Below are 26,429 nucleotides of genomic sequence, written 5' to 3'. Positions count from 1 at the left end.
TATTCCCCACTCGCATTTTAATACAAAAACTTTACTGCATGGCTGTGACAATTGTGATGAAGAAAAAAATACATATTTATTGCAATACATATCAGAATATATATCCGAAACTAAAAGATTTTTTTAGATTTTTCAACTATGATAGGTTGGGGAGATACACCAATAACAATTTTCGTTCATAATGTAATGTTAAATGTTATAATATTTTGTTGATAATTGTACTACGAGTATACCGGATTTATTTGGAGATGGCTAATATAGGCTTTGCCTGTTGCCAAATCCATTTGCATATTATTTGCTATTGTTGTTAAATTTGTTGAAATTGAAATATGTCATCTCCATGGTTACAACATTGCATTTATATGAGATAATAAACCTTACCAATGACAGCTGATAAGAACCAACGATAAAGGGCAAAACCAAACTCGGCCAGGTCGCCATCATGAAGGTCCTTCTGTTTCTCGTCGCTCTTTGTGTTGGATTGCAAGGTTAGAAGTTTATTTTAAATATTTACAGGAGTTGATAAATTTTTGTTTTTATGTCTATTACAATGCATATTTTTATGTATTTCAAAAAAGCCCTATAGCATATCAGTTGTCAGGCGTACGTCATGATTCTCAATCATTCGATTGTTTCCGAATCTTTTTACAGTACATTGTGATAATATACATTTTAATATAATCATCTGTCTATAAATGACAACCAATGAAAAGAGACAAAATAGTATTTATAGCTAGGTGGTCTTAATACACAGATTAAATTGTGTTAAATTTATCTAATTGGGATCCTTGAAAAGTGATATTATCAAGTAGGTCTTTATACAGAGGTGGCTGCTAAGACACGTTTGAATGTACTGAGAGAAAAAATGAATATAGCAAGGCATACTTGTCTTTAGATTTAAATAGAAATTATTGAATTTCTGGCGTAAGCAAGAAACATGTCTAATAGAACAAAATAAATCAAGATAAAAAGGGTCGTTTTGCACATTTAGGGTACGAAACTCCACTCAAAAGTGATGAATATATATATATTTTTCAAATAGTTGCGTTAAAAACGTGTTGATTATAATAGTTCAATGACACCATTGTTTGAAAATGGAGGTCAATCACTGATAACCTAAATCTGGGAAGTCAAGATAAATGTTGGAGCTAAAAATAACCAACCATGGTAATTTTAGCTGCTCAGTTTGTTTTGCTTAATCTATTGTTAAGTTGCTATATATTCAAGTATTCAGTATAAATGTTGGGAACATCGAACAAAATATTACACAGTAAACACTTACTTTGTACCTGCAGTTACGACAATAAAGATCAGGAACATTTTATGTTCTACGTGAATCACCTTTGTTCCTTACCAACCAGAGACCTGGCTTTGTTCCTTTGTTATCTTATCAATTGTGTGATTGATAAAAAGTTATATAATGTTAATTTTGGCCATCATTACGTCACTCTCGATGATTCTATCACTGTTGTTATATCCACCCCTGGATTACCTCCATCAAAATGTACATCGTCAGAATTATATAACATTTCACTCTGGTTGACAGTGTTGCTTTGAAGTTGGGCAATGCTTTAAAGGAAGTCTTTCCATGGATCTGATTTGTCTGATTTCATCTTCGGAACTGCATTCAGTTTTACTACGAGATTGTCCATGCGTGGATATAACTAGAGTGATAGTAACCCCTGGAGTATCGCGAATGCCATTACGTATATTTAGCTGTTTTTCTCTGAAAGAGATTAACACATACTTTTTTTATACCTTTATCACTTAAACGAGAGAATTACCAGATAGATCCAGGGGGAACAATGATGGTTTCCTTCGTGACCTGGCGAGTCCTATCGAGTGTTTTCGTTATAAAATATACTTTACAAGAAACGACATTTTTCTAACGAATAACTTTACATTTTTATGAAGCTTTCTTACAGAAAGTAAAAGCTTCTTTCCGATGGTGGTATATTTCAAATGAACTCATTAGGGTCGATAGACATGATTTATAGTCAAATAATTGTTACTCATCATTAAATGATCGTATCATTCTCTAAAACACTAATCCTCTATAAACATGAGAGAGAAAAGAAACATACCAACTGGTTGTCATTCGTTACGAAGGTTCGCGCGGAGGCTGTCCGGTAGCGTTTCAGCAGTACGACGAAAGTTGTTACAAGGTGTTCGTGGAAACAGCCACCTGGATTGACGCCAAGGTACGTATATACCCTAACCACTAGCCCCCTATATATTAATAGAATCTTAAATGTGCTGAAAATATGAAATGGATGAAAAGTATAATAATGTAATTGCTTAGTTGTTGTCGCTTTTTGGCCTTCCGCATTTGTCCAATATTGCATTTACATGTATTAATATTTGATTATAATATTAGCACTCTATTTATTGGAAATAACAAAGAGAAGTGACAAATAAACGGAGAAATAAAATGCAGAGACTATTTATAATTATTTATTCGATGTTAAACTAAATTCCCCGGTCACACATATGTCTGTCTGGTGGGCAGGTATATCTCAACCCGAGTGACAGATTTTAGCAGATCAACCCGAGAGCTGACGGTTAAAATCTTTCCCCAATGGTTGGGATATTCCTATCCACCTAACACACGCAGATTTTATTTGTTCTACCATACAAATATAAAGAAAAATGGTGAAATTCAGTGATTTAGAAAAAAAATCATAATACTGCCATTCAAGGGACGTCGCAATTTGGGAAAATTAAAATGAATGAGTCATAGCGCATGTGAGCTGACCTTACATACCCAGTAAAAGACAGAGTGATTTTTCCGTACAAACACAGGATAACTCTGTCAAGTATTAGAGAAAGGTAATTCCCTTTCGATACTCATGATGTGAATTTGAAATTGTTTTCATGCCTCAGATTGACGCACCACCCGATGATTTCTATTTGGGCATTTATCAATACATAGTCAATCTTAATAATTTGGTTTGAAGAGATCATATAGCGACTTTATTTTCAGAAATACTGTCAGATATTTGGTGGAGATCTGGTGAAAATTGAAACACAAGAAGAGGAGACAACTCTAGAACAAGTCCTCAATGACGTGCACGCTAACAGTAAGTTTACTTTGTTTCTGTACAACCTAGCTAGTATCTTTTTAGCAGAACACAAGGTTCAATAACAGTTTTCATAACTCTCCGTAAAATTATTTTTTTCAATTTTTCAATAAAAACTAATGATTATTTTATTTGCAATTATATATGTCCTTTCGGGTAGGCTTCCATTGTGACGGCATTAGTTTACAATTAATAACATTATTTTATTATAGTATCGTTCAACCAGACGTTTGATTCCACAATTCTATGTCTGGTATAACATGGGTTGACTACAAGAGTCTGATTGAACAAGAGTACGTCTAATAAATACATAACGAAATAATAAATACCTACTCGGAAGGGTAGAAAACTTTGTAACTATTTGAATATCTTGCGATTTACTTTTAGTCCAATTCTATTCATATTACTCGAGTGATAAAATGAACAAAATATCTAACTGAGCATCATCATATGTGTTAATATTTCATGTGTTATATATAACAATATCATAACTTGATATAAAAACATCATAATAAGATTTTCTATGAGTTTTATACCGTACCGTTAAAGGAACTGCTAAAATTGAGAACTACTGGGTTGACGGATCGGACGTGCTAACTGAGGGTGAATGGAGATGGGTGGGCACACCAGGATACTCACAACTTATCGCAGGCGGATACTCGTATGTATTACCATATCCATGATTGATATTTAACGAAGATAAATTTTATTAAACTCGTGAAAAAAACTGTAACCGAGCTTTCATTTCACACTATTTCATATCGTTATTAATATATATTTAGACAAAGCCTGTCTAAGGGCGCAGTAGCAAATTAATTGTTCCGTTCGTCTGGTTGATCTATATTTATAATCTGTTAGTGGCGAAAGCGTTATTTCCTTTGATTCATCAGACGATTTATCTCTTATGGATGCCATGCCTTTCGTTCATATTGCTTATTGTGTGCACTGCTAGAAAACCATTTCTTTATCAGTGTATCAGTATCACAGTCTTGACAAATTGCTTACATTGAGTTTAAAACAAGAAAAACAATGTATAGAGCAAAACACTTCCACTTTCAATTTATACAGAAATACGTGACGGCGGCTACAAAATACATCTCAACATCACTCTCCATTGCCAGGCGAAAAATGCCGTAACGATAGTATCACATAAAAGTTTGTTGTTTTTTTAATTAAGATTTAGAACAAAATTTAAATGTAAGAATCGGTTAACAATTACACTGGCAATTAAAACTTTCACTGTTGTTTTCATTATGGGTTTTACAAAGTGTTTAGTTTGTAATCACGCGAGAGTGTGACTTAATCTTTTGCAACGCTGGATCTTGTAGTGATTTTCGTTTCCTGATTATATGGATGATTTACATAGATTAACGGTACCGAGAAATTTCTACCACAAGAGTTCGCAGCGGCCTCTACACCTTGTTTAACCTGAAACAACTCTTTGTTTTAACATTAACTTGTTCATATTCACAATTCATATTTATAATCAATAAATTACAATCAATAGTTATCTTCCTTGCATCGACCGTGACAAAATTATTTTGTAATTTTTTCACGTCGTTTTCTATGACAAAAATGGCGTTATGTTCATAACCACATGAAGTTATTATCAGTACATATCCGCAAGTGTAAATAACACAAGTGTAAAAAATAGACGAATATGGAATAGCCCAATTAAATGAAAGGGGCATAAAAACGATAAATTTGGATGCACGAGTTACTTGGTATGACTACTAGGCCTATCAGCATTGGATTGACTTAATTCTAAAACAATACAATAATTCCAAAATTGAATCATGTTCGCGAAGAATAGAATTGATCGCCGGAAATACGTACTAGGAAATCATCGCTTAGAATATCACCAATTTGTTCTTCTTTACAATTCAGAAACTGGGAAGATGGTCAGCCTGATAACTATGGGGGATCAGAGAACTGTATTCAGATCCGATATGATTTTAATATGCACTGGAATGACGAAGACTGTGACGAGAAAGATAGCTTCATTTGTGAAGCTGAGTAAGTATTATCATAAGGCAGATTACCACAAATTGGAGATGTAATATTGCTCATAAATGTAATGGTAGTAACTCAATTGTAATAGCGAGGGTTACGATGAGGGAGACTGAGGCTGAGTAAGAATTATCAAGAAGAAGGAGGAAACAGAAAGCGTTATATTGATCAATGGTCGTTACTTCAGATGTACTATGTACTATAATAACAAGGATTGCAATGAGGGAGATACGCGGCATTAGTATTTTCAGAAAGTAGGAGGATTAAGAATATGAGACTCTTCCATATGTAGATATTAAGGATAGGGATATTCTAGAACCGTACGGTCACAAAATGTTGTATAAACCGAGGCATGCTGAGGGTTTTGTGATCCCGAAGGTAGAATATCCATATCCTTCATATCAACTTATGAAATATTTCTCTCTCTAACCTCGACTTTTGATTGCAGTTTTACTACTCTAATTTTCCACTATTTTGAAATAAGTTCGAACAAAAAAATTTCCATTTGCTTGGTGATCATCGATATACATTGTCATATGGTTTTCATTTTTTTTCAAGAAACATTTATTATTTGTATCGGAAATGAAATGGGTTTTTCAGATATTTCATACACCTTTTACATCAAATTACAGATACTCTGACGGGATGCTTACAGGACAGATTATTGGCTGAAATGATGCTGTCGACTTCCTAATTCAATAAATACAGAAAAAAAACATCCCTTGTTCTATTGTTATCACTGTAATCATATCTGATTATCTAGTGACATTATTCAATATCATCATGTAGCATTGCAGTCTTCCAGTGTGCTATTTATAGCGCTGTTATTGCCTCGGTAGCATAGATAAATCCATGAATAAATAGCATAGATCGAGATTCGTTTGTTTAATCGGCGAAGTCATATCGGACAATATCATTGTTACAGAAGCACTAGTCAGGTCATTGACCTGGGCCAGAAAGTACATGTAAGATCGATTGCAACAGTTCCTACGATCCAAGCAGCCACCGGTAGGTAGGCGCATATGCACACAAGAATGATCAGATTGTGCAGGTTAGACCGAGTGCAACTGTTCCAAAGGTTTTGCCTGCTACCGAGGGTCAACAAATGATTCATTTCTTGGCTCTCTTTCTGCCATCCGGTCGAGACGCATCATAGTTACAGTATATCAAAGTGGCAGTTTCTGTTCCTGCTTAGCGCATCCATAAAAGAAGTAGAACGATTGGTTTACACATTGTCAGTATAATTGTAGCTCCGGTCACACATTCACGGATCACCTCACCGGATTAGCTACGGATACAATCTGCCATCATTCGTAGTATTCTGTAATGGTCCGCAGACTTCCGTATAGTAGCCGTTGTCTTACGTAGTTACACTTGGAAGTATTTGTAGTTCCGTGGCAAATTTTGAACATGTTCAAAATTTGTCTACGGTTCAAACAATCGTAGTATGTCCCTACTTAACCGTTTTGGAACGTACTGAACCGTGTTATTACCTATCACAACCGTATTAAATCGTATGAATCAAGTATCCAACAGGTTGGTACGGTTAATTAAGGAACAGATGTTTATTTTGTTGAGGTTATGAAGGTATAATGATAATGGAGCACGTGTAAATTATGTAACCCCGGCGAACAGGGTTACATAAAATTTACACGGGCTCCATTATCATTTTACCCTCATAACCTCAACAAAATAAACATCTATTCCTTATATTTACAGTTGTTCAAGTAAATGAATATTATTTTTTCCCGCGGCAGTTGCATATTTTTTATTAAAATTCCCATAATTCTTTCACTCCCGTCATCGTTAACGAATTCGATTGAACAGCTGATTGGAATCGAGTCATTTATATGTTCCCGCCAAAAGTGGGATCATGACCTCACGTTGCTACGCCGTTGACTATTCACGTAACAATAGAATCGCCGCGCGTGTTGTGCTAACATTATTCACTGATAATGATAATACCAGAAAGCATTGTTATTGAGTCCATGTCAGTGCAAACTGTAAAGATTTACATATACGGGTTAGTGCGGTTCAGCTACATAATTGATAAGGAACAATACGGTTTGGTGCGGATTGTCACGAAGCAACATGATACTATACAGTTACTTTGCTTTATGGATAGGTCAAAATCAACCAGGATTGTCAAGGATGATACCGGTAAACTACGTAAAATCACGATAATTACGGAATATTAGGATCTGCCACGTTACTAATACTGCATCCTCGATATTCCAGGGGTTCCGATCACTTACGATCCCTACACCCCTGGACTATCTCATAGTGAAACTGGAGGCAACAGAATAGAACAGGTAACTTAGTCATTTGATGTACATCAAAAGAGCCGTATAACGGTACACTGTGGTTGACTCTGTGCCTTTGATGTTAGGCGTCGCCTTCTCAATAGTCTTCAAATGAAATATTTGCAGGTCTGTGATTGGTCAAATGTTGTCCGCTGAGCTGCCTTCAATTTCACTATGAGATAGTCCAGGGGTGTAGAGATCGTAAGTGATCGGAAGCCCTGGAGTATCGAGGATGCTAATACTGTCACAAGATTGGCAAGTACAAAACTAACACGATACCTAAAAAGGCCTCGCATTTATAGGGCCCATCGTAGTGTTGTGTCATGGCGTAGAGATGACCAATAAGTGGTGCCATTATAACAGACACATATATGTATTAATGCGGTCAAAAATATTCGACTCGAAATAAGTGACTGGAGGCAGAGAAGAGAAATGGCTTTTCTGAAGAATCTTCTGTGGTATTTGTGCTTAGATTACAGTTAAATATACATTTTTATGTTAGCATGACCCTGATCAGAACCTGCAGCTCGTTTGCTGCTTTTAATTTACTGCAATCAAAGACAACATAATCAAATTGATGTTGTTGAAATGGTCATTTATTAATGACGTAATTATCGTATCAAAACAATCAAAAGCATTGGTTGTTGTACACTTATACTTGCTTTACATTTCTAATCAGCATTATAAATGGTGTCCCGTTTGTACACATTATCATTTAGGATGCTTGTGGTAATAAAATACTTTACTGAACCCGAACAGTTGCAATATGTACATTGAAGCTAAATAATCTGCAATGGAATTACAGTGCACGTATTATTTTGGTGTTCTTGATGGCAAACAAGATGATACCTATAGAACAACTATAAAGAGTATCGTGCGCTGATTTTAACAGCCCTTGTCAATTTCCAATTCAAGTTGTTTAATGTTGGTTATCAATGTGGTACTCTGATGATCAGATCGGTAACCAGAATGAATTGAAGAAGGACTTTGAAAATTAATTATTTGGCACGGTTATTTAGTATTAACTTGAAAAGATTTTTTATGTTATTGAGATATAACATTAAAATCTGAGTTTACCCTAACTAGTACACTGAGATTTTTGTGTGATATCGCCATAACATAAAAAAATCTATTCAAATTAATCCTTATATTTCAATTTAATAAAGGTAGTCTATTCAATCAATATTCATAATTCTTTTAGGAACTCCTTTGTCTTTGAAATAATTATGCCGTTATCTCAGCCAATCAGAAGCGGCGTTACAAATGGCGACGCCATTTTTTCCTTTATGGACTGCTAAGTAAATTTTAGGCCAATGAAAATGCTAATTGCATGCACAATTTAATTATAACATCCAAAATGGCCAACCACCAGGGCATCTTACCATTATTGGCGACGATGTATTTGGTAGAAACCTGGCTTCTGAAGTCTTTCTACAGACGGATGTTGCTAACGACTTTTCTAGGGTCAAATAGTTATAGATAATGTTTAAATTATGAATGTAATATCTTTCTTTCATTTATTAATGATGCTCCACCGCCGACAAATGGTATTTTTCCACTTTAAAAACAGCAGCAGACAAAAGTTACCCTTTTTACACCATTACCAACATTGAAAAGTTTGAGCTTCTAATTTTATTTCAAGTTTAAAATACGAAAAATAATAAATTGCATCCCGAAAAAATTCCGTGGCACTATATTCTATATGGAGTGAAGTACTGATTGCGCATACCCCAAAGGCAAAATATATTATTTTATTTTATTTTTTGTGTTGATTAGACATATATATATACAAGATAAAACACCAATTATTTTTCAAATAATGAATATCATTTATTCTCTGTCGGCGATGGAGCATCTTTAACTAAAGTAATTAAGTAACGGCTCCTTCACAGAGCATAGAAAGATGTTTTGGAAAGATCGTGAGTCATAATTAGAAAAAGTAAAATGGGTTTATGTGAATGAGATATCTCAATTTTATTGAAACAATCGGTATAAGAAGAAATAGGTAAGTAATAAGTGATAAGTACAACCTTACAAATACGCTACATCGAAATTTCATTTCAGTTCTATGCACGCGTGGAATTATTTTATTCTTTGCTTTCTTAACTGGTCATTTGGTGTTCTTTCCCTCGTTTAGATTTCAGTATTGTGTTACTTAATGGAAACGATTTTTAAGGTGAATTGTCCGTGCACCTTAACAATATGCATGGCTCACTTATGTTGTCAAATGCCCCACGACGTTGACTACCCTCAGTATATTCGTGAAGACCCGTAGATACACCGCTGCAAAGCCGTATCGGAACCGTATTGGACATTGAAAGCTAGCCTTTTTCCGGGGCCATCCGTGAAATTAAATCCGTAGTGGTACCGTCGAGATAATCCGTGAATGTGTGACCGGGGAACCTAACTGAGTGTGTTGTGTTACTTGGTGTCTTCGGCGGCATGCTTAACTGACATAACACTATAAAAAGGCATGAGTTCCAGACATGCACATATATAACACATTGTACATACTGGATACCGTCTTTAAATGACACTTGCTGTTAATTGAATCAAACAAACCATGCATGGCTCTGTATCTAGATACTATAAGCATGGAAACAAGCATAAACCAGGGAAACATCTTAAATTTCCATAGTTTATCTGTTAATGTACTGACCATCTCGTTACAGTATTTCTGCTTAGTATATTATTATCCATGAATGACTCTTTTTGAATTTAAAGACGCTCCACTGCCGACAGCGTATAAATATTATTATTTATTTGGATAATAATTAAAGTTTAATCGTACATATATGCAAAATATATAAAATATATATATATATATAAAATTAGCATGTTGACATTGGATTTTTATCATATCCTGCACGAGCGATTTAGGCTAATAAGAAAACGACTCAGTCATATACCGAAAAACCCTCACCTTTTTGTAACATATATCATTAAATTTCTTATAGAATGCAAAACGCTTCATTACAAAACATGCATCATTATTTTCATTTCCAGATCGTGTTTTAGATGTCGTGTATTTAGAGGATGAAGAGTAGCGAATTTTACAGATTTTGTTTTTATCTAGACTCCTATTTCCAAATATACTTATACTGTACCTATGTCTAAGAGCCAAGTTTTATTGGATTAGATCTTAAAAACAAAGATATTCAATTCGCTGGTCATTAGAATTTGCCTGGGCCGGCACCATAAAATTATTCTCAGACAGATTTTTTACTCAAGTATATGATTTTGCATAGGCTTGAGTAAAAGGTCCACAGCCGGGCCCTGGATGGTTTCAGTTATAACAGAGGCTAAGATATAACAAGTATAACTGCAGAAAATGTTTGATTTTTTTTTCTTCCATTTTGACGTCATATTGATTCTCGGTAATGTTAGAGTGACGCCATGAAACATCGAAACAATTTTAAGTTCACATTTCGCGCCACTTTTTATCAACTAACCATTTATAAGTACTGAGCTGTCCAGAAATACACAGGTAAAGATGTCACACAGGTTTAACTGATCCTGGTATTGCTAAGTTGTCCAGAAAAAAACACACGTAAAGATGTCTCATAGATTTCACTGATTATGTTTCTGCTTAGTTGTCCAGAAAGATACACGTAAAGTTGTTACACATATTTCACTCATCTTGTTTATGTTATTCCAAATTTGTATATTACAGAGTTGTCTGCACTTGCGGGTAGGTATTGATTGTGACGTCATGTGTTTGCGAGCGTAACGTCATACTTTTCGGAGAAAACGACGTGAATTGCGCTCACAAAACAATGACGTAACAATCGATAAATACCCGCAAGGGAGCTAACTCTGTAAAATACTAATTTAGTTTTACGAAATACATGTAAAGATGTCACACAGAATTCACTGATTATGTGCCTGTTTTTAGTTGTCCAGAAAATTACACTTAAAGATGTCCCAGATTTCACTGATCATGTTTATTTTATAGATATATTAAAGATGTGAAGAATTAGAAAGGTTTAAATGTCACACAGGTTTCACTGATTATGTGCCTGTTTTTAGTTGTCCAGAAAATTACACTTAAAGATGTCCCAGATTTCACTGATCATGTTTATTTTATAGATGTACTGAGTTGTCCAGAAGGATTTGAGAGACATGGCTACAGATGTTATAAGGTTTTCACTGATCATGTCAAATGGGTCGATGCCAAGGTCAGTACTTCACAGTTTTAACATTTTAGTGATAATTTTATATAAGCGCTTGTCGTGCTATTTACATTATATTTAAAGTGAACAGTCGGGCAAGGATGGCTAAAGTCGGTAAAAATGGTGTGAATGTATCCAGTATAATTTCTTATGAAATAGAAAAATAAAATCTCTCGCCAAAATCTGTCTGCGTACGAAGAAATTAATTTAAAGTATAGGAATCCTAAAACGTCCTCCCGGCTGACTATGTCCGTGGTTACATTTACACGCAGCCTCGCTTTCAATGCTTTCAACTTTCCTTTACTTTAATGGTCAGAACTGGGAAACGTAAGCAGAACTTGGCCGTCGTATTATATGTGAGAACTTTTGGAAGGCCACTGAACACATTTAGACTGGTTTTCTTTGCCCGACTATTCACTTTAATAAACATTTGCCCCTATTATCCTCATAAATGTCTGCAATATGTCCTATACCAATATAGCATTAGTTCAATATTTTAACTTTCTTATTTCATTGGTCAGTACAGGCACATTGCTCATCGTTCAATGACGAATATATTAAAGGATGACACAGTTCGACACAATTATAACAAATGAATTATTGTAATATGTATATATTTTAACACAGAAGGTATGTCAAGATCATATACTAGTATGTTGGATAAATAAAAGATATATATAGAAAGGGACACTACGATCTCCATAGATGTTGATCCCACCTTTAATCTAATATCAAATTCCATATTCTGTTTTTGCATATTACCCCTGCCATCTGCCCTGCGGGGTGGGTATTGATTATGACGTCATATGTTTGCGAGCGTAACGTCATACTTTTCGGAGAAAACGACGTGAATTGCGCCCACAAAAATGACGTAACAATCGACATCTACCCGCAAGGGATGTAACTCTAATATGCAAAGACGGAATAGTATGTACATGTAGAGCTTAATAACTTACATATAACTTTTCTTCATTTTAACTGACAATTTCAACCTTAAACGTTGTTTCTTCTGTTTTCTTCTCTTAGTGTCAGAAATAGTACGTATCGCGTATAATTTTTACTCCTATTTTACTGTCTCATAAGCCGAATACGGCTTGACATCATAAAAGTTTTAAAACTGTATGCTATGGAATTGTTATTGTAGTATAGAGGTTTCGGTACCATCAGTGTTTCTAAAAAGTAGTTCGAGCCTCTTTCTCAGAGATATTGTTCAAATGAGGGGAAGACGGTTTTTTCTGTCTCAATCCCTGTGTATTTATATACAGCGAGATATCATTATAGTGGAGATATGATTTACTTTTTCTTGACATCCAGCAATACTGTCAAATATACGGGGCGGATCTGTTAGAGATAGACTCGGCGCAAGAGGAATTCATTGTCGAGGGCATGATCAAGAGACTTCACGGTACGTAAAACAATATATTACTTGACAATAGAATATGTTAAGAAGACTGATACTAAAATTATCTTGTCTATAAGAAATTTAAAACAAAGTCATGTCGATTTGAAACCAGTGCTACCGCTATAAAACATATTCGAGCATCGGAGTTAGGGGAAGTTTTAATATATTGTGCAGAGATTATCGGGGCTATTCAGATACGACACCTCGCTAGGACTCCTTATTTTGAAAACAATTACATGTGTATACATTAACGGAGTTTAACATTGTTTTTTTTAAATTCTGAGATAAATGTCATTTGATGGTCCTATCCACAATTTCCCATTATCATGGTATGAGTATCTTGCTTGGATAAGTGAAAATGAAGATGATCTACGAGGTATTAGAACGTATCACAGAACATAATTATGCGTGGAATTGAAAGTCGAATTTCGATTAGATTTGGAGAATAAAAAGGATCATATCTTAAATTATTTAATGGCCTTTTACGATTCTACAGTAACACCTGGTGACGTAACGGTGTAGTATAGGTAATACCTACTTCAAAGGGATCATACCTAAATAATTGAGCCTACATTCCATTACTTATTTATGTTATTTTAGATAGACTGTTATTTTTTCCTGTTTCTCCAGAAGGGCTATGCGAAAAATAGACGGAACAATTACTATTGGGAACACAATTTCAGCCGTCCCCTAAACACAGTCGTATCAGTGTGTTTAGTTTCCATAATATACCCGTTTTACTAATTTTCATATTTTTCTTGCGCCATCTAAATTTTCTCCAATTAGAGACTTCTAATTCGTTACCCTGGCAACGGATCATAACAAAAATCAAACTGTTATTATTGTGTTCGGTACATATTCTCATGCACCAAAGGTTTACGAAAAACATCTAAATTTTGACCAATCAGTGGCTCTCATTTTGCTACCATGGTAAACAATCTCTCCAAAACATTGGCATGTTGTTCGACACCACTTTAAACCTATATACATCAATTTTCACCGAAATCGGAGAGCGAAATATCGAAAGAGAAAGTAGGCCCTGGTGGGAACGTTTTACACAACCTCCAGGAGTTACTATTACTGACGTTATAATAATAGTGATATTAACCCCTAAAGAATCCCAATATGTCGGTCAAGTTCCGTGATGATCCGCCCAGAGTTTCGGAGAAAACCTTCACAAACTTTCGCGGCTGACGAAAGTGAGAAAATTATAATCGCAAGTAAATACAATGTGCCCCCTTACTCGTTTTAGGGATATAATGGGGACTTTTTTCGGGCTAGACTACATAATTATATATGCAATGTAGAGTTTAAAATAGTGTTGATTGAATATTTTCTCTGCATAATATTATTGAACAAGTTCATGCTAAAGTAAATGACATACTGAAAATAAAACGGAGAAATAAAATGCAGAGACTATTTATAATTATTTATTCGATGTTAAACTAAATTCCCCGGTCACACATATGTCTGTCTGGTGGGCAGGTATATCTCAACCCGAGTGACAGATTTTAGCAGATCAACCCGAGAGCTGACAGTTAAAATCTTTCCCCAAAGGTTGGGATATTCCTATCCACCTAACACACGCAGATTTTATTTGTTCTACCATACAAATATAAAGAAAAATGGTGAAATTTGGTGGTTTAGACAAAAATCATAATACTGCCATTCAAGGGACGTCGCAATTGGGAAATTTAAAATGAATGAGTCATAGCGCGTGTGAGCTGTCCTTACATACCCAGTAAAAGACAGAGTGATCTTTCCGTACAAACTCAGGATAACTCTGTCAAGTATTAGAGAAAGGTAATTCCCTCTCGATACTCATGAAAATAAAATTACATATATTTAGGTACAGTACATGGAGAGGAGGTGTTTTGGACGGATGGAACTGATCTTTTAATGGAAGGCGAATGGCGCTGGGCGGGACAGGGCGGGGAGTCGCGCCTGATCCAGGGATACACGTAAGTACATAGAATCGCGCTTTACTCAGGACTTTCTGACTTCCATGATACCCACGCTTGAGTCCACACATAACATAGTCATGGAAGGGGCTGGACATATGTGCAGTCAACCATGACAGCAAGTGCTATAAGAAATTTGAGATAATCATTAACTTACTTTGGTACTTTTTTGTAACGATAAGGTAAATCATATTTTACCTGTCTGTATTGTTATAATAGTTAAAGCTGACAATGCAAGTTAAAAACATGCAGTTGAAATTAAAAAAAAAATATTAATGAAATATTTTTTTTCAAAAATTGTTTCTGAGACAACCCCTAGTTATGACAGTGTGGTATCTAAGGAAGTGGTAGCCATTTTTCTTTTGCTACGACACGTGTGTGTCCTTGATAGTTGTCGCTCGTTCGGGTCAGGTACATAGTCACGTGTATATGGTCAGTTGAGTGCGTCGGGTACGATGATATACGTGAAGATATGTGGACGGATTATTTTTGGATTTCTATTCACTTGCGTTGGAATTTTTATTTTGAGAAACATCTAAATGACAACTTAGAGGAGTTGACGTGTTTTCTTGCTAAAAGAAGTCCCATATAGTTTTACAGGTGAGGGTTTTGTTTACCTATTTGTAGGTGATATAACCTGTGGACTGCTAGGTGTATAGGTACATGAATGAGCGCACGTGTGTCGATTCACGCGCTTTATATAGGGGTCGGTGAGTCGTCGGAATGTAAAACAAAAATGGCTGTCCTCAACCGGGGAATGTCTCATAAACGATTCTTGGAAAAACGAGTATACTTATTTGAAAAAAAAATCATGTTAATAATTTTAACTTGCATTGTCAGCTTTAACTATGTATTAATATTGACTTTTTTACGATTTTGATACAATGCAATAAGAAAACTTTGGACATTTATCTAAATTAACACCCCTAAAATCTTCATAAAGACATGCTTGATATAACTATCATCTGACACGTATTGTTAGGAAAGTTTCAAATATTCACCAACTTTTGTATCAACAAATTCTACGTTGAAATGAATATGTGTTCTATTAATCAAATATAATTATGAAAATAGTTTTAAATACTTACACAATTAATAATTATAAGTTTTGATTATTCTGCTCCTTATGATGGTTAGTGACAAACTAATGTATTCAAATTGAGCCAAGAACCCTAATACCAAAAAATATTCACAGTCATAATAGTTATCAGTTGATCAGGAAACAATGTAAGGATGGGGTACTGGGATGGAAATACAATAATTTCTAATCAACCTGTCTGTTTGTTCGAGGTAAAGGTCAAAGCATACACCAAATAAGTTATTGCATAAACAATGTAAGGGTGGGGTACTGGGATGGAAATACAATAATTTCTAATCAACCTGTCTGTTTGTTCTAGGTAAAGATCAAAGCATACACCAAATAGGTTATTGCATCATTTATTTTCATCCCGGACTTATTAACCTTCATTTGTTACCCGAGTTGAGTTCACAACTAATTCCATGGGCAATCAGGCTTATACTCTCTACTTGCATATTACAGACTTTACTGCCCTTGTGTTTGAAAGCGTCATAGTTGTTAGCAAAAACGACGTGAGATTCGCTCACAAAACAATGTCGGTGTCACAATGGATACTTACCCGCACGCAAGAGAGGTAACTCTGCAATATGCAAAAACAAACCGGAAGCGTCATGAATAGATGTGTATTAAAGGGGAGATAATCATTATTTACTATTGTTTTCCATGTGCAGACACTGGGCAGATGGTCAGCCGTCTAATGACAATGGTAACGAGAATTGCCTAGCGATCAGGGCACAATTTAAATATGAATGGAATGACGACAAATGCTCCCGATTAAAGGCCTTCATTTGTGAAGCTCCGTAAGTCTGTTTTTCATACTAACAATACGACTGTCTTATTTCACATTGGTTTGTAATCAGGGTCAATTTAATTAAAATACAGATCACCATTAATAATATTTGTATAACGTAGTGTAGAGTTGTGATCTGAATTTCATTCAATCAGATTGAAACGCGTGAATAACTTGAACACGAAAAGTAAAGGCACGAGCCCTTGGCTGGTATATGCATGTGCCCAGGTTGGTACATGCACGTGACTAGGCTTGTTCGTAGATTTTGCTTAGTGTCCTATTAACAGACAATGTCGTTCAAGACTGCTCCCCTCCTCCCTTGAATGCGTTGTGCTGCGTTAAGAATGTCCAAATAATTTGTGACGCTGAGATATATTCTTGTTGTGTCTCGATGTGATAGCGTGACTCTGTTACATTGCTATATAACAGTTGGTATTCAGTTGCATATCAATCTGTGCACGTGATAGTATCGAATCAAAACACGTTAACATTATGTACAATAGAGCATTGTTCTTGCTCGGTCTGATTGCTTCAAGCCAGTTCGTTTACATCCAATCAGTTTGCAATTGATGTGGTTGGTGTTACCTCAAATATATACTTAAAGATGCTCCACCGATAACAAATGGTATTTTCATTCTATCAAAAAACGAGCAGCCGATTTATTATTTTTCTTCAGTTACTTCCTTCTTCTTCACCAAAAAGTTACCAACATTATGAACATTACAGTACTTTCCTTTCAATGCATAGGTTTAAATTTTCCACGTACAAATATGAGCTGAGAATGATTTTTAGCAGTACTAGAGCAATAGTGAAGTGGAATGAGTACCTAAATGCACGATCAGACCATGAAGCCAAATTGTGGTCACACATTTTACAGTGTTATAAGTAATTGTAAAGTGATTTCTACACATATGTTTCCATCTAAACATACTCAGACATAAAAACAACAATTTAACAGTGATTAATTTCTGTGTAGTAACTATTGTTTATAAGACATCTGAAGCCATTTGAATGATTTCTACAGCTTTATTCACCAAACTTTATGGTTTTCAATAGATTAATAAAGAATAGCATGTCAAATTTTCGCCCAGTTACGACACATATAACTTTAAATATACTCCAACGCCTACAGGTCATAAAAATATTTTCTGTCCGTATTGTCTTATTAACAAATATATTTAAAATCATTTGTTTTGCTTTTTTTGTGGAATTTGTAACTTATTCCATATTGGGCAGTTTTACTACTTTGGAAGATACTTATTCATCAGTCCCTGTTTTCAATACGTAAAATACTTTAAATATCCATATTAAATGTTGATGTTATCAATAATCACCTTATAATGTGTTGCAGATACGAAACCGGACAGATATCGGTCATTGGATAAGATGAAACCACCAGCAATGAAACATCTACAATCTGGACCCTATTTAGAAAATTGTTATAAATCTTCGCGAGAAAAACATGTATATTCTCTCATACCTACACGTGTAATACTGGCTGGTCCAGAGCAATACACTCATGTCGCCTGTTTTACCAGGGTACCCAAGCAATAAAGCCTCGTGACGTCACAGCGTCAACAATATAATTATTTTCTCGGTGCAATTTTAACAATTTTTTTCAGAAAGTAGGCTTGATTTATTTTAAAAGATACAAACAACGGAATTTGCGTTGAAAATATTAAGCATATTTTCATGTGTGGAGAATCGACTTGCAGTCGCGTTTTTTCGAATTTATTTCTAAAAGGCGGAAACATTATAGTAGTAAAATTTCAATAAAACGTCGAGGTATGAGAGAAAAATACTCTTTTATACGTCGATATGAAGGATAGGGAAATTCTTCCCTCTGGATCTCAAAATGTTATAAAACCCTCGGCAAGCCTCGGGTTTTACAACATTTTTTTTACCCTCGGGTAGAATATTCCTATCCTTCATATCGACATATGAAAGAGTCTTATATTATTAGATATTGTTTCTTGTATTTCCCATTTATGTGTAAGTATATGTTATGTCTTTATCACAAAGGTAACTCAAGCCATATTTTCCCTTGAGATCGAAAACGCTAAACTTTGGTTAATGTATAATAAATATTCAAAATCGGCAGTTTTTACCTCTTAATTATCATACCATCTTCGATACTCCAGGGGTTCCGAACATTTACTATCTCTACACCCCTGGACTATATCATAGTAAAACTGAAGGTAACAGAACTGAACATGTGCCCGTATAACGGTACACGTTTGTTGGCTGTGTTGCTCTGAAGTTGGGCGTCGCTCTCTCTGTAGTCTTCAAAGGAAACTTCGCCGGTCTGTGATTGCTTCAGATTTTTTCCCCTTAGCTGCCTCCAGTTTTACTATGAGATAGTCCAGGAGTGTAGAGATCGCAAGTGATAGGATAATCGAGATGTTATCATATATTCGTTAAATGTACTGTCTTATGAAAATATCAGCATGCATACATGCAGATTGAAACAATGATCTCGTCAAATTTTCACCTACATTTGTCGGGTCATATATTCTTCTCTTATGAGAACAAAGATATTCCAATCACAATCCCTAAACTTCAGCTGCTGAAAGGATGAAGATGTAGGGACCCAGTTCAAAAGTCAAATCAATTGATTGTTTGTTTCTTTTTAGCCTCATTTATAGAAGTATGAACAAAAGATTTGGCTATCAGAAAGTCAGATTCAGTTTGAAAATAAAACAATATATAAATTGTTGAGAAATAATTTGATAATAAATTAGTGCACATAATCAGAGTAATACTAAGTCAACAGGAGCCCAATCTTTATCACTCCATGGATCTTTAATTCCTGGACTATCTTATAGTGAAATTGAAGGCAGCTCAGCGGTAAACATTTGACCAATCAGAGGCCACCAAAGATTTCCTTTAAAGAATACAGGAGAGCGACGCCTAACATTAAAGTCACACATTCGACCACAGTGTACCGTTATACGGTTCTTTTAATGTACATCAAAGGACTGAATTACCTGTTCTGTTATGTTGGCTCTAGTTTTACTATGATATGTCCAGGGGTATAGAGATCGTTAGTGATCGGAACCCCTGGAGTATCGAGGATGCAGGAGCCCATTTGTTAAAAAGGATGTTTTCGTGATGAAACGATTATTAAAATTACCATACGCATTTGCTGCAAAGTTTGGAGTGAAGCGAGATAACCACTTCTGTATAATTCCATATCTCTATTGATAACCTAATTATCCCATTATCAGGATTACTGGTGTCTTTTTATACTTTACAAGGGAAACAACAAAGAGGGATAGCTAGATAAAGAGCGCGCGCAAATTCATGTTGGGAGTTAAAGCTTTATTCTGTCCCTTTGTCCACTATCAATTGAAGAAATAGTCTAGACGTTCTTTAATAAATAGCATAAGAAGGTTCAACATAAGCCTCGGCATTTATGTTACACCTTTGTCTATGATGTATTTTCAAGGAAATATACACAACCTAAATTCTCTGTTGGTGATCAAGTATATTACTATATAAATGCATGCTTAACTGATCGTCGTTCTAATCATTCCCTGTATCGAGGTATTACTTAATGACGTTATATCGTCCAATTTTATTTGAAGAGAAAGACAATGCCAGAAATTACCATTTTGGTTACATGGTACACATTTTAATTACTGAACGTAATTGGATTATTCCATTCCAGTAATGTTAGAATCAATATAATAGATATAATAGATGTCAGAAAAAGGTGAATGAAAATCTCTATGGTCCAATAATAGCACGGAAAGCAATCGAAGCATTTGAGCAACAACTTCTTTCATGCTTTGTTCGTTTTATCATGCAGATGTGGTACTTTTATTTATCTAAAACTGCTTTCAGTAACACGCCTGAATGGATCTGCACAAATAGTGAGAGAATCGTTGCGTTACAAACATCCAGTTGACTTGGCAGGTATCAATAATCAGGTCTGATGGATGGCTTATGAGATATGGTCTTTGCACTCATCAACCGTTATCGAAGTTGAAAAAAAAACTATCCCGTTCTAGAATCAGCCATTATAAGTTGCGTCAACGGACATTTTCGTCACAACGTGCACGTTAAAGGTCAAGACCTGTTTTTGATGTACTTTATCATAGTCGATATTGTCAATGTTAAACAGGATAGTGGTAGTTGTATCTCAGATACACAGATGTACCATATAGATAGAGCTTAATTTTCTTTTTACTGAAGTTGAGCCATCTGGAACTCCTCGGAGAATAGATATTACCTAAAATACCCTATGAGTTCAGTATGTGTATTACCCGATGAGTTCAGTATGCAAGTTGGGAATGCCTATCTTAAAGTTAAAGGAAACAAAACGATGAGTTAAATGTAATGTAAATAATTAACTCTTGCTTGTAACGAATATTTTCATTGGCTCAAATATTTACTTTATCAGTCAATAAAAGCACCAAATTTTATTCTCTGATACGACGCGATTTCACAAAGAGAAAACGTCTCTCATTGAATTGGCAGCTTTTGAAATGGTGATATTTCGTGAAATGAATTAAAAGGATTAATTTGTTTTTATGTGTTGAGGATAGGACTGTAATACAAAACTCTAAGTGTACTCGCATCATAAGCCGCATACATACATCGTGGCCGTCTTTGAAGAGATGTGGATGATAAAATATATCAACGAATGGTCTTAAACTTTTAGTAAATCACCTGTTGTTTTTTCTCTTTGATTTGCTGGTGCTAGATAAATTCGGCCAGGTTAGAAGAAATAAAATGATGTGTAATGTTAGAGTTAATACCCTCGAACTTCGTCGAGTAATTTTGCATGCATTAATCTAAGAAGGACAACACGATTTAGAAAATACCTGGAAGATTTTAATCATCAGATTAATCACAGTTTAACGACAATTTTTAAATCAAGATAAAATCATTTCTGGTTATGCAAATTTTACAAAATTTTACAGCAATCTTAAGAATTCTAATTTTTACTTACTTGCAGAGTTATGTGAAGAAATAATCACAAATTTTGCATTAAATTAGAAATGAAACTTTCACTAATCATGTGATTAAGCTAATCATACTTTGGACCGCCGGGCGCTGAAAGAGGGAGTGATAGATCTCGTAATTCTAAATTCAGCTCATCGAGAAAATTATATAACATGCATTCCAATTAACTATTGCTAATAACCTATTTAAATATACAACACCATTAAAAACCATTAATCACTTGATTAGCAATATTTCTCATTTGCTTCAAAACCGATGATTGTATCTTCTGGACAATGTACAAGTAGGAAGAGAATGAAATGCTTCATAATTTTATAAAATTTAGTCATAGTTGTTTGACAAGACAATATGTTATTTTGATTCAAATTGTTGTAGGATTTAATTACCTAACCAACATTTCAGCGACTGGGCCCAGAATTTGATTATTCCAATAATCAATTCTGAAAAGAAATGAAAAATTATAGTATGATTTTTTAGCTGGAAAAAAATAGTGTTGTTGCTTGGACTGAAATGTGAATTTATAAAAGTATATAATAGATACACTGTAGTGCATGTTAAGTCTAAAATATTCGAGTATAAGTAAAAGCATTTTATTGAATACTGAATAAAAGTTTAACGAACGTTTTATGGATTTAATAATAAAATAGAATGGAGCATCCGGCGGTATGATGTTTATCATTGCTTCTAAAGATGCTTTTAGTTAAGTAAAACTAGGGGCGATTAAATCCTGGATTAAAGATTGTAGCCCGATGTAATATTTGTCAGGTAAATGCCATGAAGCAGAGATCGCCTACATCTGCGGAGCTGCTAATTTTGTTCTCAATCATTCTTTCCTTCTTCCTCGATATTCCAGGAGTTCTGATCACATACGATCTCTACAAGCCTGGATTATCTCATAGTAAAACTAAAGGTAACAAAACAGAACAGGTAATTACGGAAGTTGTGCGTTTGTCTCTCTGAAGTCTTTAAAGAAATATTTTTGCATGCCTGTGATTGTTTCAGATTTGTTCCGCTGAACTGTCTTCAGTTTTATGAGATAGTCCAGGGGTGTAGAGATCGTAAGTGATCGTAACCCCTAGAGTAACGAGGATGTCTATACTTCAACCTCTGTACAATCTTCGCGTATTGTTTGCCTGTATAGAAATCTCCAACAGATAGTATAGCCGTGTCGTCTTTATACATACAATTTATTCATTCAACAACGTGGATTAATGAACAATTACACATGATCAAATCTATATTTAGAACAGATAAACTCTGCTACCATTGAGCCGCATTAGAAAGTCCTGAGTTCATTTGCTAATATTCTATCATTAAAGAATGAAATTCAACAAATCTTCGTGTGTGAGTTATTTTTGCGTATTGTAAACGTGAAAAATTTACGCGAGAGGGAAATTTTCACTATTTACCCGAATATCACTTGATCGCGAAAATTTCCCTCACGCATAATAATTTGTATGAACTCAGTTGTAATTAGTCTAAAAGCGTATATATCGCTAAAATAAAAACATCGCGAAGTTAATTGCATGCAAACTGCGAAGATAAGAATATACATCGTAGCGAAATGTTTTCAAACTAAACGAACTACACAGCATTTACCAAAATAGCTCACTCTAGCGTAGGTTTTGCGATTTGAATTACTTCTTTAAATGAAGATTTTTCGTGTGTGCTGGCATAGTCTCTCATTTCTACTTGGGGTAAGGTATTATTTATTTTATATAAAGTGCTATAGTTTGATATTGATCTTATTGAAAACGTTCAGTGCAGAGCTACAATACAGAGACAAGGATTAAGTGATTTTTAAAAGTTATGAAAACAGATCAAGGAAATTAAAGATCCCTACGTTTAAGCACAGAAGAATACGAAGAGACATGATACAGGTGTATCAATTAACCCATGGGTACAACGACCCGTCGGTTAGAGAACTTTTTTTTAAATCAACACTAACAGGAAAACAAGATGTCACAGTCTTCATCTTGAAAAGGGAACATAAAAATCAAATCACCGGAACTCTCTGTAAAATTATGTCCTCACGTCACCAACAATGAAAACTTTTGAAGCCTGATTGAATAAACATTGAGGGCAACCATAGACTTAATAGTTTTTAATCTTTTGGTGTCGGAGAACATGGGATCGGGATATATAGGCATCTGAATGCGTCCAGAATCATTATGATATAATATTATATTTTATTTATTATTATCTATATAAAGATATTTGATAATATAAATGTTGACATAAATACGATGGAATATTATTTGGAATCATTTCATTTATAAAATGTGAACTATCACTGAAAGCGATATGTCTGCCGGCTTACCAATGGTCTAACACTGTATCGTTCATCATTGAATTCATTAATGATTTGTCTCCACACAGAGATAGAAAGATCGCTATCGATCTTTCTCACCTTTCTACGGGTGTCAAACCATGCTATAGTCACATACTTTCTGCCGCTGTGACCAATGATATTACAGAATTCTCTGTAAGAGGACGGACGGTAATCCTGATGTAAAATTGAAGCGTTCACATAAGAATTGTCAGTTCAGAGAATTTGCCAGGGAAGCTGTTAATGAAATGTTACCAAATTTGATGGATATCGAGTTGGACATTGACATTGAACATCAAACACAAAATCAAATATAATCTTAAGTGCAAAACATACGGACGCTGTAATTTCGGGCGTTTTTTAAGCACCATTGCAAACGTTTTGGAGACTGGTGATCAAATATGGCCATGATTACCACATGGGAGTGGGTTTACATATGTGTTATGTGTATGGTTGGACTTCTAATTGTTGCTGGAAATGGCCTTCTGATTTATATTATGTGCAGTAAACGTAGTTTGAGAAATGTCAGCAACTTTTTTATGACTTCCATGTCCATCGCCGATACAGGTGTTGGTCTGTTTGTCACAACGACAATTGTAATCACCATTTTGAAGATCCCGATTCCTACCGGTTGGTGTTACTTTTCTCCATATTTCGAGCTGACGACCTTGTCTGCTGGGATATTTTCTTCATTGCTGATATCATATGATCGACATTTGGCTGTGTCGAAGGCGTTGTCGTACCGCCCGACAAAACGAGGGGCCGTTACATCACTTATGATCGTTTGGCTATCGGCATTTGTTTATAGTTTACGTATATTTCTACAAAACGAAGTTGCTAACATATTAAAAAGTAAAGCTGTTATTTCCAGTGACGATGACGCTAATTCGACGATAACTGACACAGAAGACGACGATGACGGCGAAAATGAATTTTGTAATGTTTTAGTAGAAGAGGATTTCAATGACCTAATCTTCAGATGCATTGATTTCGTCGTTCTTTTCATCATACCCATCGCTTGTATGGTTTACTGGTACAAGGGCATTATTCAAAAACTCTGGGCAGTGAACGTGGCAGCAACGTCCAACCTGCAAAAGAAAAGACGAGTCATCAAACTTCTCATCGCCAACATCGTCGTATTTTTCGTCTGTTGGATTCCTTTTTATTTGTCCGATATCATCAATGATAGTATCGCTGTTGTTATCAGCACAGCGGACGAGAATTTTGAAGAAGCTGGAAGCTTGCAGGTCATAAGGATGTGTCTTATATTTATCGCAGTTTCGCACAGTTATCTACACCCCATAATATTTCTCTCCTTCCACTCCGATATTAAAGCGGAAGTGATGTCAACGGTCTTGTGTGCGTTTTGTTTCACTAGACGCGTCGGTGACGAAAAAAATGTTAGTGCAATCACAGAGCAGAGGACACAAACAATCAGCTGATGGACATAACATCACCACATATACCGTATAACCGATTATTTTCGTGGGTCAATATAATTCAAAATTTTCACGATTTTGACTACAAGCGGAAAAATTAAGGTTAAGTCGTTTTAGAATTTTCGCGGCTTGGCTGTAAGGTTATAAGAAATTGCATTAATTTCTCAAAATTTCGCACATCAATTTTTCATTGATTTCATTAAAGATGCTCCATCGCCGACAGAGCGTATATGATATTCATCATTTGAACAATAATTGGTGTTTAATCGTGTATATGTATGTCTAATTCACACAAAAAATAATATAAAATAATTTGTTTTGTCTTTGGTGCATGCGCAATCAGTACTTCATTCCATATAGGATATAATGCCACCGAATTTTTTCGGGATGCAATTAATTATTTTTCTTATTTTTAACTTGAAGTAAAATTAGAAGCTCAAACTTTTCAATGGTGGTAATGGTGTAAAGTGAGTAACTTTTGTAACTGAAGAAAAATACTAAATCGTCTGCTCCTGTTTTTGATAGTGAAAAAATACCATTTGTCAGCGGTGGAGCATCTTTAAGAAAAAGTCTTTTGCCACAAATATAACCGGCTATACGGTAATTTCTGAGTAAAGAGCTTAAAGCATCATGTCTAAATCCCCGATATTTTTTTCTGTTGGTAACTCGATACGATACAATATAAAAGTATCTTCGTGTTTTTTTTTCTTTCCATATGTTATTAATATTCTTGATTAGCAAGGCGATGGCGATCTCATGTATCTGCATGTTTTCTTTGTCAAATATCATTGTGTTGGTAAGGCGGTCTTATTTGTGATTTTGCATGGCTTTGTATGTGCATATTTATATTGCTTAACCTTTGAGTACTCAGATTGCATGTATCAAGCCTGTAAA

At 35.0% G+C, this 26,429-nt stretch overlaps 3 protein-coding genes across 3 annotated transcripts; all 3 read left to right on the top strand.

Annotated features, from left to right (window-relative positions):
• The first annotated feature begins 401 nt into the window (after positions 1–401).
• LOC138309347 (perlucin-like) lies at positions 402–5,808 on the top strand. Its single transcript, XM_069250526.1, has 6 exons — positions 402–488; positions 2,110–2,201; positions 2,984–3,080; positions 3,630–3,741; positions 4,968–5,096; positions 5,723–5,808. Exons 1-6 carry the CDS (start codon positions 443–445, stop codon positions 5,760–5,762), a joined length of 516 nt encoding a protein of 171 aa, XP_069106627.1. The 5' UTR covers positions 402–442; the 3' UTR covers positions 5,763–5,808.
• A 1,269-nt stretch (positions 5,809–7,077) lies between these two features.
• LOC138309346 (perlucin-like) lies at positions 7,078–18,893 on the top strand. The gene is made up of 6 exons (XM_069250524.1): positions 7,078–7,250; positions 11,483–11,571; positions 12,880–12,970; positions 14,817–14,928; positions 16,678–16,806; positions 18,148–18,893. The coding sequence occupies exons 1-6, from the start codon at positions 7,079–7,081 to the stop codon at positions 18,179–18,181; spliced, it is 627 nt and encodes a 208-aa protein (XP_069106625.1). The 5' UTR covers position 7,078; the 3' UTR covers positions 18,182–18,893.
• A 5,751-nt stretch (positions 18,894–24,644) lies between these two features.
• Positions 24,645–25,538, top strand: LOC138309625 (tachykinin-like peptides receptor 99D). Its single transcript, XM_069250847.1, has one exon. The coding sequence runs from the start codon at positions 24,645–24,647 to the stop codon at positions 25,536–25,538; it is 894 nt and encodes a 297-aa protein (XP_069106948.1).
• The last annotated feature ends 891 nt before the right edge of the window (positions 25,539–26,429 follow it).

Source organism: Argopecten irradians, chromosome 15 (assembly GCF_041381155.1).
Source record: "Argopecten irradians isolate NY chromosome 15, Ai_NY, whole genome shotgun sequence".
NCBI classification, from domain to species: Eukaryota; Metazoa; Mollusca; class Bivalvia; order Pectinida; family Pectinidae; genus Argopecten; species Argopecten irradians.
The sequence above is the reverse complement of the archived record's forward strand: the minus strand, read 5'-3'. Positions and strand labels throughout refer to the sequence as shown.